This window comes from Cornus florida, unplaced genomic scaffold (genome assembly GCF_030987335.1).
Source record: "Cornus florida cultivar Cherokee Brave unplaced genomic scaffold, ASM3098733v1 CherokeeBrave_3.0.0_Hap2_Chr02, whole genome shotgun sequence".
NCBI lineage: Eukaryota > Viridiplantae > Streptophyta > Magnoliopsida > Cornales > Cornaceae > Cornus > Cornus florida.
This window is the reverse complement of record NW_026775572.1, coordinates 76,700,507-76,717,357: the sequence shown is the minus strand read 5'-3', so window position 1 is coordinate 76,717,357 and position 16,851 is coordinate 76,700,507. Positions and strand designations below refer to the sequence as shown.

At 35.0% G+C, this 16,851-nt stretch overlaps 2 protein-coding genes across 2 annotated transcripts; one reads left to right on the top strand and one right to left on the bottom strand.

The window, feature by feature from the left end:
- Nucleotides 1-7,363: 7,363 nt before the first annotated feature.
- On the bottom strand, nucleotides 7,364-10,299 carry LOC132295341 (pentatricopeptide repeat-containing protein At2g01510, mitochondrial). Its single transcript, XM_059793566.1, has one exon. It carries the CDS (start codon nucleotides 9,942-9,944, stop codon nucleotides 8,085-8,087), a length of 1,860 nt encoding a protein of 619 aa, XP_059649549.1. The 5' UTR covers nucleotides 9,945-10,299; the 3' UTR covers nucleotides 7,364-8,084.
- A 1,517-nt stretch (nucleotides 10,300-11,816) lies between these two features.
- On the top strand, nucleotides 11,817-13,326 carry LOC132296440 (protein FAR-RED IMPAIRED RESPONSE 1-like). Its single transcript, XM_059794644.1, has 3 exons — nucleotides 11,817-11,955; nucleotides 12,195-12,706; nucleotides 12,829-13,326. The coding sequence occupies exons 1-3, from the start codon at nucleotides 11,817-11,819 to the stop codon at nucleotides 13,324-13,326; spliced, it is 1,149 nt and encodes a 382-aa protein (XP_059650627.1).
- Nucleotides 13,327-16,851: the final 3,525 nt, after the last annotated feature.

Below are 16,851 nucleotides of genomic sequence, written 5' to 3'. Positions count from 1 at the left end.
CCTAACCTGAGGTTGGGAGTCGGAGAGACACATCTCCTCATCCGTAGCCTCATCATCGTCTCTCCTATCAATAACCACTACATATCCTTCATCACCAAACTCTATCGCATCTCTCCGATGTGCCGGCATATGGGACCAAACTTTATTCCATTCCCTCATTCCAAATTTTGGAGATTCTTCACATGATTCCAAATTGTGGAGAATCCATTTGGACTAACGTCTTGGTTCTCAGACTAATGGTCACTCATCCATGGCTCGAGCTTTGCCTCCAAGGCTCGAGCACTGTTACGCGAATCAATGCAGAATTCTACTGTGAACTTATTATTTACTGTTTAAGGATTCTAAGGCATGTTTCTAGGTTCCATCAATACTCAGATATGAAAATACATCATTTAAAACATTAAAATGATTATACCTTAACTAGTTTTCTTTCTCCTCTTCCTTTATTTTGAGTGGAGCGCTTTGGAGCGCTAATATCATTATCTGAAATTAAAATATTAATATAATTATATCTCTAAATTAAGACATTAAAAATAAGTGCAACACAAAAATACTTTTTACTCCCTCTGCCCCTTAATAATAGTCCAATTTCACATTTCACACTTTTTAAGGCAACAACATTTATTATATTTTATTAGGTTGGCAAAAGATGCATTGACTAAAAGAGTATTTTGAGACTGTTTGTCTTTGTATATTTTAAAATTATAGGGTGAAAATTATTTTTGGAGTATATTTCATAATTTTTCAGTTCTTAAAATTTCAATAAAGTTTGACATTTATTTAGTATTTTGAAATATTTGGAGGCATAACAGCTGCACTTCAGAATCAGCCACAGGTTCAGCAGGCACCTGTGCCATTACCGGTAGTTCAGGCTAGTCCTTGGGAGAAGGCTAAGAGTTCTTTCACAAAGGGGAGCCTCCCTAAGTTCTCAGGCTCCACCAATGTGAGTGTGGCTCATTAGTGGAAGAAGGACATAGAGCGTCATCTTCGCATGGTTAAGTACACGGAGGTGCAGAAACAGATGCTTGCTACCTTCAAGCTTGTTAGGGATGCACTCCAGTGGTGGGAGTCAGTTACCAGCGTAGAGGAGAGGACTTCATTAACTTATGATCAGTTTAGTGATCGCTTTGATGAAAAGTACTTTCCATATGCAATTAGAACAGCTATAAAGAAGGAGTTCCTTAACTTAGATCAGGGGAACATGACCGTAGCAGAGTATGAGCAGCAGTTTACACGCTTATCTCTATTTGCTCCAGAAAAAGTGGATACCGAGATGAAGAAACGTACTAGTTTTGTTAAAGGGCATAAATTGTCACCATGTCAGAAGGAGGATTTCGTACTGGTTTAGGTACTTATTGGAATGACATCGATTGAGGATAGTAGACTGAATAAATCTTCATCAGTCTATTCTTAATCAAGAATTTTATTCACGAGGCGTGTCATTAGGAGGAGTTGCCGTTGTTGCACATAGAGGAGGAAACAAAGTCTCTTCATTGCATAAATAATATAGATTTTTTTTTTTTTTTTTTTTTTTTAAGGTCATAATTCGCAACAATTAGTTGTTGCTAGACTTTTGGTAGTATTCTAAACCAAGTAGGAAGAATAATCAGAACAGGAAACTAAGTTACCAAATCTTGCTGAAAGCCTTGAACCGGTTCAAGGAAAGTTGAACCGGTTTACTTCTAAAACATTCTTTAATCCACAAATTCATAAAAACTTTCTATAATTCTCTACATAGAAATGCCAAATAGAGTCTTTAATGTTTGAGTGTCACCTACATGATGTTCGCGAGACCAAGCTAATTAAGAACTTGTAATAATTTTATTATCATTTTACCTTAAGTCAAAACGCGAGCAAGAAAGCGTTAAATTCTAAATAAAAAAAAATTGAGAACGAGAATGTCATGAAGGTATCTATATTTTTTTACTTATATATTGCTGGAATGGTTTGATATTAGACTGGGTTACTTAGATAAAACAATTGGTATATTGAATTGTTAAAAATCAACAAGACATCAACTATAGTCGCCTTTGTATTTTTTGATTAAATGTGGTATAACTGTAGTTTTGTAACATACTCAAAAATAAAATGTTTTGTATGAGGTTTTAGGATGCCGTAGAAGTTTTTTCTTTATTGAATTTAGGTTCCTTTTATTGTCAAATCATCATAGTGAAAAGCTCTGGGAATTCACTGAACAAGCCTACTGCCAACCCTTGGATAGTTGTCCGAAAGCAAGGCATAGGTGGTGCAGTCGTGTTGTAACACCCCAAATTGCATATAAAAGTGTGGCCAAGTTTAAATTTATAAAGTGCCACTACTACCTCTAACTACTAATATAGCTAGGGTGAGTAGGGATCGTCCCATGTGCCTGCAATTTGATAATTTGAGTAAGGAGTCTAGAAAATGCAACATTATGAGTAGAAAACAAACAAACATGTGACCACCGTGTTGAGGCATCAATTAAGACCATAAAATAACGAAATGGTCCGCAAGGTGGATGAATTGGGCCACATATATCCCTGTGAATTCATTGTAAAAAGGAGCATCCTTCCCACCTTAGGGAAATGGACAGCTCAAGACAAAATAAATGTGGCAACTCCTCTACAAGTGTCCAAATTATAATCAGCCATTAGCGAAAAATCAGCCGCCAGTGGTATATCAGCCAAAACCTTTGGTACTCGGGGGGCAGTCGATGGCTAATCAGCCACAAATGGTAAATAAGCCGCTACTGGTAAATCAAGATCGACTAATTGTTGATCATCCTAATCAGCCAACGGCGGTCGATAATGTTCAGGTGACTGATATTATTAAGCAAGAATATGGTAATGGCCTGAGGAGAATGGATTCCCGAGTTGTACTCTTGGAGGTTTTGGAAAGGTTGGATTATATTAATCTTTATCGTTTGGAGGATTTTAATATTTAGAACTCTTTTCAGCTTTTATTATTTTATTTATTAATTCATTTTTGTATTCCGTGTTCAATTACATATTAATTGTCCAAACTTCTCTTGGAAAAGCCAAGGGGAAGGCTCAAACCCTCCCCAAGGTGGTTTTGTGATATATTCTGGTGGATGGAGTTGATATGTCCCAGAATTAATTATAAGTAAGTATCATATATCATTGACATGAATTAAAACCAGTTTAAAATCAACCAGATCAAGATTAAAGCAAGAACATGTATATATCCCTGACCCACCATTTGTGAGTTGGGGTGGGATGTGGGGACTCTAACTCATAGTCGGTGAGTGTTGGGATTGGGGTTTTTATCTTTTTCGATTGAAAAGGATGTAATCGTTTAGCGGTCAAAAGACTTAAATGATATGGAGTACTATTAATGTTGGACTTTAAATGACTAGAATGTTCTAGCGATTTTTATTATTTAAGCCTTCATTTGCGTTTATATTACAGCTAATACCTAGGTGTTATGCGCTTTTGTTTCACTTATAGTCGTTCGACTACCCATGCCTATATAAGCAAGGTTAGCTTAGTAGACCATATTCACAATAAGGTTAGCAAGCAGTCCGGATATCTAGCTTCTAGGAAAAATACAAATATATGTATATCTATTTATACTATTATTAAAAGTGTAAAGAGTTTTAGTATTTTAATATTTATTTATTAATTTAAAAAATAGTATAACTCTTTACACTTTTAATATAAATAGAACCCATTTCTGCGAGCCCAATGTGGGTGCTCTTTATTAGGGTGCGTTTAATAACGTTTTCGTTTTCTGTTTTTGTAATCTTAAGAAAGTAGAAATATAATTTTGTTTTCTTAAGTGAAAATAGAAAGTAGAAATGATATTTATTAATACTTGTTGTTGCCACAAATTTGAATCTATTCAACGTACTCCTTTGTTTGATGGTTATAACTATACTTTTTGGAAACCTAATATGACAGCTTTTCTTTGACAATAATTGTAATTTGCTTTTTCTGCTTGGGTAGATTACATGTTATTTTTAGAGTTTTGTCATGAAATTGCCAAAGGGGGAGATTGTGAAATATATATTTTGGGGAAATTGTGAAAAATATATATATTGTATATTGGCTAATTTCGTTGTCAAAACAAGTCCGATCGAGTACAAGATAGAGCAATTGAGAGAGATTGAGAGAGAATTATCCATTGTAATTCTTCATCTTCTTCATAGTGAATTTGTTCGGTGTGCTCCATGGACGTAGCCCTAAGATTTGGGTAAACCATGTATATCTTGTGTTCTTGTGTGTGATTTTTTTTATTCTTCATGATCTTGTTTATTTTGCGTTTCGCCAAATAACCTATTTCTCTCTCTCTCCTTTATTTCTTCTTTTCCCTTCCTCTCTGTAAAACTCCATTAACATTATTCCTTCAAGCTTTTAAGCTCCATTTACACCAACTTCCCTCGTGATTCAAGCATTGCTGTAAAAGGGCAAAAAGGATGGGGGCACTGAGGCCTACAAAACCCTTATTTTTGTTTTGAGATCGGAATAACAAGGTTAAGTATCAAATTGTTTTATGTGAGCAAGAATGATGTGATTATCATATCTTTAATAGGTAAAGGAAAATTATTTATCCATTAGTGGGTACCTAAACTATTGTAGCTAAGACATTTATCATTTTTCACAATTACACAATCAACTCCAATAGACTACGCTAATTAATTAAAAATTTTATTAATTTATTCGTGTCAAATACTTCAACAAGACCTTAAGAATGAGTTTCTCTGCCACTTCCAGAACCTCGTGGACAAACCTACAGCAATTACACAGGTATGTCCTCTTCCTCAAACTTAATTTCCAAGTGTGTTCATACCTTTTACCTCCACTCACTCACATACCTACAGACTTGGACATCTTTCATGGCTTTTTTTTAATTCACGTTTTTTTGCTTCTGGTCAACTAAAAGCACAATTCACGTTTTTTCCATTATATTATATAACTCCACAACTACAAAATAATTTTTGGACATATTGTAATTTTTGAAAATCCTATTCTAGGACATGTTGGCCCACATTGAAGACTTTCCATGCTAATAACATGTGATGTTTGCTTTAATTTCAGGATTGGATAGGAACTTTTAGTCTATATAATTGAGGAGGCCATGGAGAACTCAAACACAAACATTCCAATTGTCATGATAAAAATAAATAAATAAATAAATAAAAACAACGTAGGACTACTTGGACAAGTAATTTTTCTTGATTATGCTAGGCATCCATATTAACCATGATCCTAATGTAACCCACTGAATAATGTTTCACTGGAATCGTGTTCTCCAAAATCATACAAAGCAGCGTAAAAAGCCAAAAAAAACTATTACTATGTAAAGAGGCCGAGATATCACATAGGTGGTTCTATACATGGTCTAAACACAGTTTTGATCAAAAATATATATATCTAGTTCCATCCCCTATTGCATGACGCTGCCAGTACTTGGTAATGGCCTTCTGTGCACATACAAGGGGCATGTCGTAGGTCGTTGATAATAGAAATTGCTATGATGTCAAATAGGCTTATTCTTAGTCCGAATCTTACATGTAATTGTTATATAATTACCTAAATCGTTAATATTTCTTTGCACGCTAAAGATACTAAAAATAAATAAAAAAATAAAAATGAAAAGAAGCTAAAAAGGTTTTGACGATCCTTCTTTGATTTCTCCACGGTGGTATTTTCTTTTTCATTCTTTCCCTCTCTTACTCACGGTTCTCTTTTTTACTTTGCAAAGTTGAAGGGAAAACAAAGGATTGAGAAGTCTCTATTGGTTCATAAAATCAAAAGGGAAAATACATATAAACGTATATGTTTGCTTGAAGAAAAAAAAATAAATCCTAATAAGATTGAAAGAATGTATTCATTTGGGGATTTGATTAGAAATTTTTTTTTAATAAACTTCAAAAGTTCATTACAAAGTGGATCATATATGGGTTACTCTTTTAGCATATCATATATAAGTAAAAAGTAATGTTGAATATAATCACTTGGATGAAAACAACACAAATTTATCAAAGGATATAATTATTGGTATCCTCGAATCATTCATTAATTCTATTTGCACTATACATAGTATTTACCGATATGTGTTTTTCCCTTTGATTTTATGAACCAATAGAGATTTCCCTTTGATTTTTCCCCTTTGATTTTATGAACCAATAGAGACTTCTCAATCCTTTGTTTCTCTTGAATTTTGCAAATTGGAAAAGAGAACCGTGAGTCAGAGAGAGAAAGAATGAAAACAATCATTTGTTTTCCCTTCAATTTTGCAAAGTGAAAAAGAGAACCGTGAGTCAGAAAGAGAAAGAATGGAAACGAAGATACCACTGTGGAGAAATCAAAGAGGGATCGTCAAAACCTCTTCAGCTTCTTTCCATTTTTACTTTTTTATTTATTTTTGATATCTTTAGTGTGCAAAGAAATATTAAATATGATAAGAAAAATTGAACCAAAATAAAAAATTGCAGAGGTTTTTTTATTTTTATTTTTTATTATTCTTAAAAATTATGTGGGACCCACCAGAGGAGAACAAGCAAGGTCATTTCTGAAATTTGAAAATTTTGTTGGACACATTAATTAAATGAGAGGTAGTTTTGAATATTGGAAGTTTTTATTTTTTCGGTCTTTTGTAAATTCTTTAGGAGTTCAATCGGGGCACTCTTATAATTATCAAAATTCGTGTATAGAAAATACAAATAACAGAAAATTTAATAGCAAAGGAGGGTTTTTTTTTTTTGATTCTTGTACATGGGTCTACTGAATTTTAAAAGTCTTATTGGGTAAATGATTTAAAAAATGAGGGATCTTTTCACTTTTGCAAGTTTTTATTAAGGTCTTTAATGAATATTTTAAAAAATCAGTGGGGGCAATTTTAGAATTATAAAAAATTATAAGTAAAAAATACAAATAAATGAAAAATTGTCCCAATGTGGCTCCGCCACTGGTCGTCCCAACCACCAACCCTCAATCATAACCATGTACTCTCTTGCTCCATACCAAATAACAAGCCCAACTAAACAATAAAGATGACACATTTGGTCGAGAGGTTAGGCATGATGAGTAAGAGAGGCATACTGTCTCCAAACATGAAAAGATTTTTTAGAAGTCTCGAAACTTGACCCGTGACTTCGAAGTTAAGAACCAAAGCCAACAAGAAACAGGTAGACTCGTATAAATTTTGTAATATTGAATTAGCTACTGTTGGATTATTCAAAAGCAGCATTCAAAACCAAAGAATGAGCGGATCACTTCAAGTTGTGGATTTGGAGTATACAAAGAGCTGCTGCTGTCAAATAAGTTTCATCAAAATCAACTTTCCTCCTACTTGTTTAAAGATGTAATGAGAGTCAAAATCATTGCAACACTTTTAAATTCAACTTGATGGAATTTAATGCTAACTAGAAATAAAGGGTTTCTTTTCTTCTTTTTCCAAAAATGGTGCTTCAATCATAATACAGAGGGATACAAAGTAAAAGGATATAAATAAGTGACCTGTCCGATCCGAGAAATTTTAGTCACTTGTGGTTTCTGTAAGTATTGATCTCTTGCAGTTTGGTTGCTGATCAAGTCCATCACAACAGCAACCTGTAGTTCCTTCTGTTTTGGGGAGCTTTGAATCCATTTAAGTAACGAGAATTCACCTAATGAGATTTCAGTGTCACGCCAGACATATAATATTGGCAGCTTCAGCTTGTAGAGTGATTCAAAACACTAAGGAAATGAGACGATCAGTTGTTTCATCTATGTGAGGTAGTGGATCCAATAGCTGCGGCATTTATTAGCTTGTCATCCATGCTTTCTGGGGGATACACATGGATGGTCCTGTCCCAAACAAGCTTACCAAATGCTCAACAATACATCCAACTTGAGCTTCAGCTCACATTATCAATCTATTTTATCAGACTACTCGTGTAGCTTTCACGATGTCTTCTACTGTAACCAGGAGTAAAGTCTTGAGATGGACTTCTGCCATATTTGAACATTAGTTTCCTTCCCCTCATAATGAGCTCACCATTGTTCATCTCATAACTGCAGACTGCAGTTGAGATATAAAATCACCAAAATAAATAGCTTTCATCTTCTCGCCTTTTTCACAGAAATATTTATGTCTCACAATCACCAGAAGTCATTGCATGAGCAAAAACCATCTTTGAAATGATGAAAACGGTTCTTATCTCTCATAATGATCTCTCTCATTGTAATTTCTGACGCAAGCTTAGAGAAAGTGTGGCAGTCATCACAAATTCTCAGATTCTTTATCACTCTAATTGGGAGTTCAGGTCTAACATTGAGAAGACCAAATGCAATAGCGAGCTTTTCACTATGACTGTTTAGTGTGGCTTCCTTTTCCTCCATGTCTACATCATGTAACACGGAACTAGTCTTTGGACTGTAACCCATACTCTTCATATGTTTAAATAATTGCTCTAATTTCTTGTATATCCTTGTTGCCTGGGGGTGCAATCTGTCTCCACTATATAAAACATGGATTTGACCATTAAATTCAACTGAGCTATAAGCAACCACTTTCTTTGCACCTTTCTTTTTCATTTTCAGCCTCACCTTCTCAACACAATGCCACCTCCCAGCAGCTGCATACATGTTTGACAACAGAACATGATATGAACCAATATCAGGAGCTAATTCAAAGAGTGAATCCGCCACATGCTGGCCCAATGCTACATTATGATGTATTGTGCAGGCGCCTAATAAAGCTCCCCACACCCCTAAGTCCGGTTCAATGGGCATGCTCTTGATGAAGTTATAAGCCTCGTTAAGATGTCCTGATCGGCCAAGAAGGTCAACCATGCAAGCATAATGTTCTTTTCTGGGTTTAATATCTTTTTTGTTGGATTGAACCATGTAATTGAAATAATACCATCCTTCTTTTACTAGCCCAGCATGGGTACAAGCAGATAGAACTCCAAGAAAGGTGACATAATTCGGCTGCACCCTCTCATTCTGCATTGAAGAGAACAACTCCAGTGCTTTCTTGCTCTCCCCATTCATGGCATACCCTCCAATCATAGTACTCCACGAAATGACATTCCTATTATGCATGTTTTCAAATAAGCTCCTTGCCATGTCAATGCTTCCACATTTCACATACATGTCAAGCCGTGCATTGTCAACAATTACATTGATATCAATCCCTTCTTTTCTTGCCAACCCATAAATCTCCTCTCCAATTTCCAAGCACCCTAAATGAGCACAAGCAGAAAAAGCACTCACAATAGTCACAGAATCAGGCCTAATTTCACCCACAACCATTTGATGAAACAACTGCAGAGCCCTACTAGCATGTCCATTTTGTGCATACGCAGATATCAAAGCATTCCAAGCCACTAAATCCTTCTCAACCATACTCTCAAGCAAGTAATCCGCTGAACCCATTTCACCAAACTTCACATACATAACCATCAATTCAGTCCTCACCATAGCAATGAACTCCAACCCATATTTCAAAACATGAGCATGAATAGCCACCCCAACCCACAACTCAGATAACTCGGTACAACATTTCACAACAAACGGAAACGTGAAAGGGTCAGGTCGAACATCGATATGGTGCATTTGTCTATAAACTGAGGCAACTTCATTGGGAAGTTCGTTTTTGAAGTACCCTTTAATGAGGGTGTTCCAGACGAAAGGCCTTGGCTTGTGCATTTCATCGAACAGTTGGCGTGCATATGACATATCACCCAAGACACAGAGAGAGGTAAGAAGCTGTGTTATGAGGCTGTTCTTAACGGAGAGACCTGTTGTGAGGAGTAGTGAATGGATTTGTTTGAGATGGTTGGGGTGTGAAGAGTGAGAATGTAAGAGAGAAGTAAAGGCTTGTTTGGTTATGGTCAATGATTGGCCAGAGAGGGTTTCATGGGCTTGAGATAGAGTTGAGAAATGGAAAATTGAAGGAATGAATTGAAGGTGGAGTGTGAAGAATGAAGGTTTATAGAATTGTGTTTTTGGTAGCATGGTTGTTTATGCATCAATTCCTATTGGATTTGCTGTTATTTTCACCAGCTTTCCATGTGATCGCACGTGTGTGTGTGTGTGTTTCCCCCAAAATATATTCAACGGTTTAATCAGTGAGGAGGGGATGGATCATTTGGTCCGGTGATAAAAAATCAATCGGTCATGGAAGAGAATTCAATTTGGAGCATATAAAAAATTTCTCTTCTTCTACCATTTCTTTTTTAAAATATAAAAATAAAAATAGAAATAAAAAATTAACCCTTTAATCCTGTGTAAGCACTACTCTGTTTCCATCCCCTAATTGTCATATAAGATAATTGCTGGAAATATATAAGAATATTTTTTTAAATGTTTATTTACGTTGATTTTTAAGATTTAAAAGTTATTTTTTCAGAATAGACACAACGTATACGTTGGGGTTTCAAATTCAAAAGATACATTTTCAGAAACGTTGTAACTATTCTGGAAAATTGCCTCTCATTATAAATGTGAAGGTGAACCCACATTTCTGGTAGAAATACAAACCTGCAGATTCCTTCCACCTCTAAACCTCTCGACCCAAAATACTTTCTGTTTCTCATCTTTTCAATTATTGGGTCAATGAACAGTGTTTACCATGTTTGGTTAAAAAATATATTTTTGTAATACAGAATTTTCGTGTATATATATATATATGTATATACTGTTGAAGAATACACCTTTTTTGTTTTCTCCCTTATTTCTTCTTCTTCTTCCCTCCCTCATTTCAGGCGTCATTTGAAATTAGAAATAAAATCCCGCCACTAGCCTTCTTCTCTCCCAAAATATGAATAAAGCCATTTTAGAAATTTATTTCTTTCCAAATAGAATCTGGAAGCAGCGATTGTTGTGTGAATCAACCCAAAATTTGGATGCTACAAATTGTTTCCAAATAGAAACAGTGCATCTGTCAGTGACAATAAAATTGCATATTATGATTTCCTTCCAAAAAGAAGCAGGAGTGTATTTCCAAAGCTAAGCAGGAGTGTATTTTCAAATCGAAGCAGGAGATTGCTTTATTTCCAACCCTAAGCAGGTACGATTCATAATTTCGAGATTTGATTTTAAAGGAAATTGTCTTATTTCTATAAGAATTGAATGACAGAAACAAATATAATTAGTAAGAATATATAGACACAATTTTGGTAAGAAACTCAGAAATAGAAAATTATTGGTGAATTTGAATTGATCGTTATTTTATTGTGCAGTTATTAGGGGTTTTAATGTTTGTTTGTGAGGATAAAAAATGAGAAGATTTGTAAAGTACATAACTGACCATTCCAATACTTTGGAGTGTTTGATTCTAAAATTTTCGTAATATAAATCTTAAAGTATTTGTAAAGTCTATCTCATAATTTTCCTAATTTGAATCCCAAATGTTTCTTAATTTACATCCCAACTTCTTGAAAAGGTACATCCCAAATTTTTCCTAAGGTGAGTCCCAACTATTTCGTAAGGTGAATCCCAACTGTTTGCTAACGTAAATCCCAAATTTTGCGTAATATTAATCCCAATATTTTCAGAAAGTGTATGTGAAATTAGCATCAGTTGGTTGGATATATATGTTCTGTTGTGGCAATGATGATTTTATCCTCGTTTGTCTGGGATATACTTGATTGATATATGTAAAGAAATAAATGAGATATATATCAAATTTAATTTTTCATACATGTGAAAATGTTTTTTATTTGATTGGTCATATATGGTATGTAGAAGTAAAATTATTTTTTGTTAATTTAATATTTTGTGTATATGTTAATGGAAGGTGAAGTAAATAATATTCAAGACACAATAAACAGACGAAACATTCTTGTTGTAGAACCGGAAGTGATTAAATGGAAACCAAGGTATAAAATGGAGTTTGATAGTGAGAAAGAGGCATATGATTTTTACAATGCATATAGTGGTCGAATTGGTTTTAGTATCCAGAAAGAGTATGGCAATAAAGTTAATGGAAGAATTACATCAAGGGCATTAGTTTGTAGCAAGGAAGGTGTGAAGGGGACTGATAAATGAGATGTATTTAGAAAGACTCCCGGGCTAAAACACAAACCAATTGCGGTGCATGAATGGTTCTTAGATATGACAAGACAAAGGCAAAGTACATAGTTTCTAAATTTGTAGAAAATCACAACCATCCATTCATAATTGCTGAATGCAGCCACATGATGCCGTCCTAGCGACGAATTTCCTCAGTCCAGGCCATTGATATTGAGTTGGCTTCGGATTCAGGAGTTTCGGCTTGTAATGCATATGAGTTGATGGGAAGGCAATCTGGTGGCAAAGAATCAGTTGGGTACTTGAAAGTGGATCTTAAAAATTATCTAAGGACGCGAAGACAAAAAGAGCTTTTTTATGGAGAGGCTGCATGGCTTGTGCATTATTTTGAGACGCGTGCTTGTGAAGATTCTTTGTTCTTCTATTCCTTGCAACTGGATACTGAGCAAATGATTACAAACATATTCTGGTCAGATTGTAGAATGATCATTGACTACGGCCATTTTGGAGATGTTATTAGTTTCGACACAACGTACAAAGTGGTACACGATAATAAACCATTTGCAATTTTCTTGGGTATGAATCATCACCGGGAGACCACTGTGTTTGGAGCAGCCTTAACATATGATGAGACAGCGGATTCATTTGTCTGGTTATTTGAAACGTTCTTGAAAGCGATGGGCGAAAAAGCGCCAAAGACGATTATTACGGATCAAGACGCTGCAATGGCGAAGGCATTAAAGCAGGTGAATAACTTTCATGCATCTCCATTCTTGTCACTTTCATGCTGAAACAATCGTATTATTTTAGTCGTATTTTTTGTATTTGCAATATTGTAATACAGGTATTAAGTTAATTAATCTTGCAGGTCATGCCGGTGACGAAACATCATTTATGTGTTTGGCACTTAATGAATAATGCGCAGAAGAACCTACTGTTTCTATTTAAATGCGTGGAAGGAATAAAGAAGGTCATCTCAAAATTAATGTTCCAAATTGAGGAGGAGGATGATTTTATCAGGGAATGGGATTTAATGATTGCAGAGTATGGTGTTGCTGGTAATAAGTGGCTTTCCACTGTGTTAGATTTGAGACATAAATGGGCCTTAGCATTTGTCAAACACGACTGGCCTGCAGGAATGAGTAGCACGCAATTGAGTGAAAGCTTCAATGGTCAATTGAAGTATTACCTTTCCAGACAAATTATTCTACCAGAATTCTTCACACACTTTGACAGATTATTGTCGGACAAGTGGTACAAGGAGTATCAAGCCAAGTATGGCTTGGTGGAGAGGCAACTGGAACTAAAAACAAAGTGCCACATATTACGTCAAGTGAGGAAGGTGTACAACAAGGCAATATTTTAGCTTTTCTAGGAGAAGTTTTTAGCTACCCTTACGAGTCAGGCTGCTATTAGTTGTAGCAACTTGGATAATAATGGACACAGTGTTTATAAAGTTACTGGTGAGAACGGGGTGCAACGTCGTGTAATCAGGACATTTGAAGATGAATTGCCATGCTCATGTTGTAAATTTGAAAGAGAGGGTTATTTATGCAAGCACAGTCTGAAAATCCTTAAAGACTGCATGTTTGTGAATGAGTTGCCTTCCCGATATAATAAAAAGGTGGACTAGAAATGCTAGAGATGGTAAGTTGGATGAAAATTGTTTCCACCGACGTGAATCCGGATCCTCAACTTGAGATTAGTCGACGGCATAGGATACTTTGCCGTATACTGACTGAAATATCTTCTATTGCATCGCACGATCCTGAAGGATATAATGATCTATTAGAAAAAGCACTGGACTGGAAAAGAACAGTACAAATAAGTTGTGGTCATAGGTTTGTAGAGAAAATTGCAAGGGGTAAGGGAAAAAAAAGGGTCAAAAGCAGCAATGGAACAATTCCCATGTCCCTGAAAGTTAAAGATACCTTTAAAGGACGATTCAAGAGGCTGAAACCAGCCATAGAGTTAAATAGTGGGAAGAGGAGGAAGTCAATGAAAACAATAGGCCATGTATACGTTACTGTCGCACGCACTGCTATTTCATTGTTTAACTATTTGAACATGCGAAAGAAATAAATTCGATTTCATAGCATTATATCATTCCTCAAAAAACACTCGTGAGTGGAAAAAACTAAAATTTTATGTTTTAGATATAAAATGAAACTGTTGTTTTGGGAGAGGCCGGTGGCAGCGATAGTCCATCAACCCCATCCTACGTGTTAGTGAATGTGAGTATTATTGTAAGTATATTATAGATAAGTAGTTAGTATTCAGGATTGTTGGTTAACATGTTGATTAATGTTCATATGAAATATTTTAAGGTGCATAAATTCCTGTCCAATTTATGAATGAAGAATCTTATGTAACACCACTAGATGTATTCTACAATAGATAGCTTAATATTGGTGAACCATGTACTTCATCAACTAACCATATAAGTGTGTTAATTAAGATGCATTATTTTCCTTGTTTTTCCATGAATCTTGTATTGCAGAAAAAGACTGATGTAGATCAGTTGGAATATTATCCATTTTCATCCCCAAAACCCTTGATTGAAAACTGTATGTGAATAACAAATTGACATCATTTTACCATCACTCCAAGGATGAAGAAAAATGTTGATGTCAGTTCCATTTTCAATAACATACTTACAGTTGATCTTTATGAAGTCCCCCAAAATGCAACTATACTTTTCCATATAAAAGAATCTGAAACGTTTGGAATGACCTGCCAAAAGGATGTATTCCTTAGGTAACATGAACAATGTTTATACCCAACCACCAAAATCCTATCTTTGGATAGTAAAAAATCCGAAACTAATGCACATTTTTCAGGTAAATCAATATCCAAAACTTTTCTCGCCCCCAAACCACCTTCTTCTTTAGGAGCAACAAGCTTCTTCCATTCTAAATTCCTCGTATCTTCATAATATCTTCATCATGCCCCCAAATAAAGTTCCTTATTGTATTTCACATGCCCATAATCATGTATAAAATTCGTTTCCGCATCCTGAATGATAATAATATTGGTTTGAGCCGTATGTTCTTTAATTTGTTGATGCAAAAACCTTGTGCACCTGTCTTGGTCCTTCATCCATGTAATTCTTGTCTTTTGAGACAGAATAATTGCTTCATTAGAGTTAGCACATTCAAATTTCTATCTAATATCTTACTCCTCAATGAAAACATCATTCATAGGATTCTTAGTTAACTGAATTGCACTTGCTTAAGAGACTTTGTAATAACAATAACCTCTAAAAAACAAACCCAAACTTCTCAACATTCTATTTTTTTACAGCCCTTTTAACCAATTTAAAGTTGTACAGTAGCTTCTGGATTGGATTCCTATAACTATTAGTCTTCCACACATCAGAGATAATGTGGCCAACCACTTCCTATTTATTCTACATTAACAAAAATCTAAAAGGCTTTGGACCTTTACTAATGTGCAAAGGAATTTTCAGTTGAAGTTGCCTATGATCTGAAATTAATGTTGTGGAGTAAGAATAATGTGTGAAGATGGAAATACATTATCCCAATCGTGGTTCATAAGACCTCATCCAGCGTTACATAAATTCTTCTCTGACTAAACCTTTTATTAACCTATGTAAATTATCCATTATCCACTGGAATATCAGATAAACTAAGCTGATCAATGGTATGGTTAAAATCATATAGCAGTCTGGGGGGATGCCTAAGGCCTCCCTTCTTCCTACCTTAATATGTATTGTCAACAATATAAATGTTTTAGGCTGATATTGGCGATCCAGCCATGTTATCATTTCAACTATTCAGTATTCCCTCTTCATATGATGAATCAAGTGCTCATCGTTTGGGAGGTGATGAGATAATCATTTATTTATTCATTCTCCACTAATAGATTTCATTGTTCTCATTATAGTAACGCATATAACAGTTTAGTAAAATTAGTTGGATTACATTTGCTGTTGTTTTGGTTAATTGCAGACAACTAGGCAAGCGAATGTGACGCCAACATCTCAAATGGCAATGACGTCGGGGATGAATCATCCAACTCAGCATCGACTCTTTCAATATTGAGAAGAAACTTATCATGTAATTGACTTTTCATTGATTGTGTGTATGTTTGTAACGTTTTGGACTTCTTGTATAAAGTTTATGGCCTACTTCGGCTGGCCTTGTTACCTTTAGCTGTCATGTAATTGACATTGTATTCATTGTGTGCATCCTTCTAATATTTTCCACATGTTGAGTATCACCATGTTTTGTAAATTGACTCTTCGAATATTACAAAACGTAAGTCTTATTTTGGGTATGACCATGTTTTGTAAGCAAGGAAGATATAGGAGGATCACTGTCAAATTGGATAGACTATTTGTTCAGAAATATTAATGTAACTTAAGCTACTTAAAGCATAAAAAATGTACCAATGAAACACTGAGACCAACAATGGACTCTTGGCTTAGGTGTTGGCAAATGTTGACCTTTTGTCCTGGATTTGATTCTCAGTATCATCGAGTGGCAAGTTTGAAAAAGAGGTATTCCAAAATACCTCCTTTTTCTTCTTTTATTTTTTTAATTTTTATTTTGTACAAAACATTACAAGTTAGGACAAAAATAAAGTAATGTGTAGAAAACATTCCTACATTGTTTTACCTACATGGATCAAAGATATGAATTATTTATATTGGCAATTGTAACTGGACGATAGCAAATGGTTATACAAGAATTCACCCCAATTTTAACACTCACCTTTGCACAAGTTTCACTATGTTACTTGAAGGATAAAAAATGTATCAATCAAACACTAAGACCAAGAATGGATTGTTGGCTTAGGTGTTGGGACATGTTGACCCATTGCCCTCGGTTTGACTCTCACTATCCCTGGCTAGCAATATCTAAAAAGA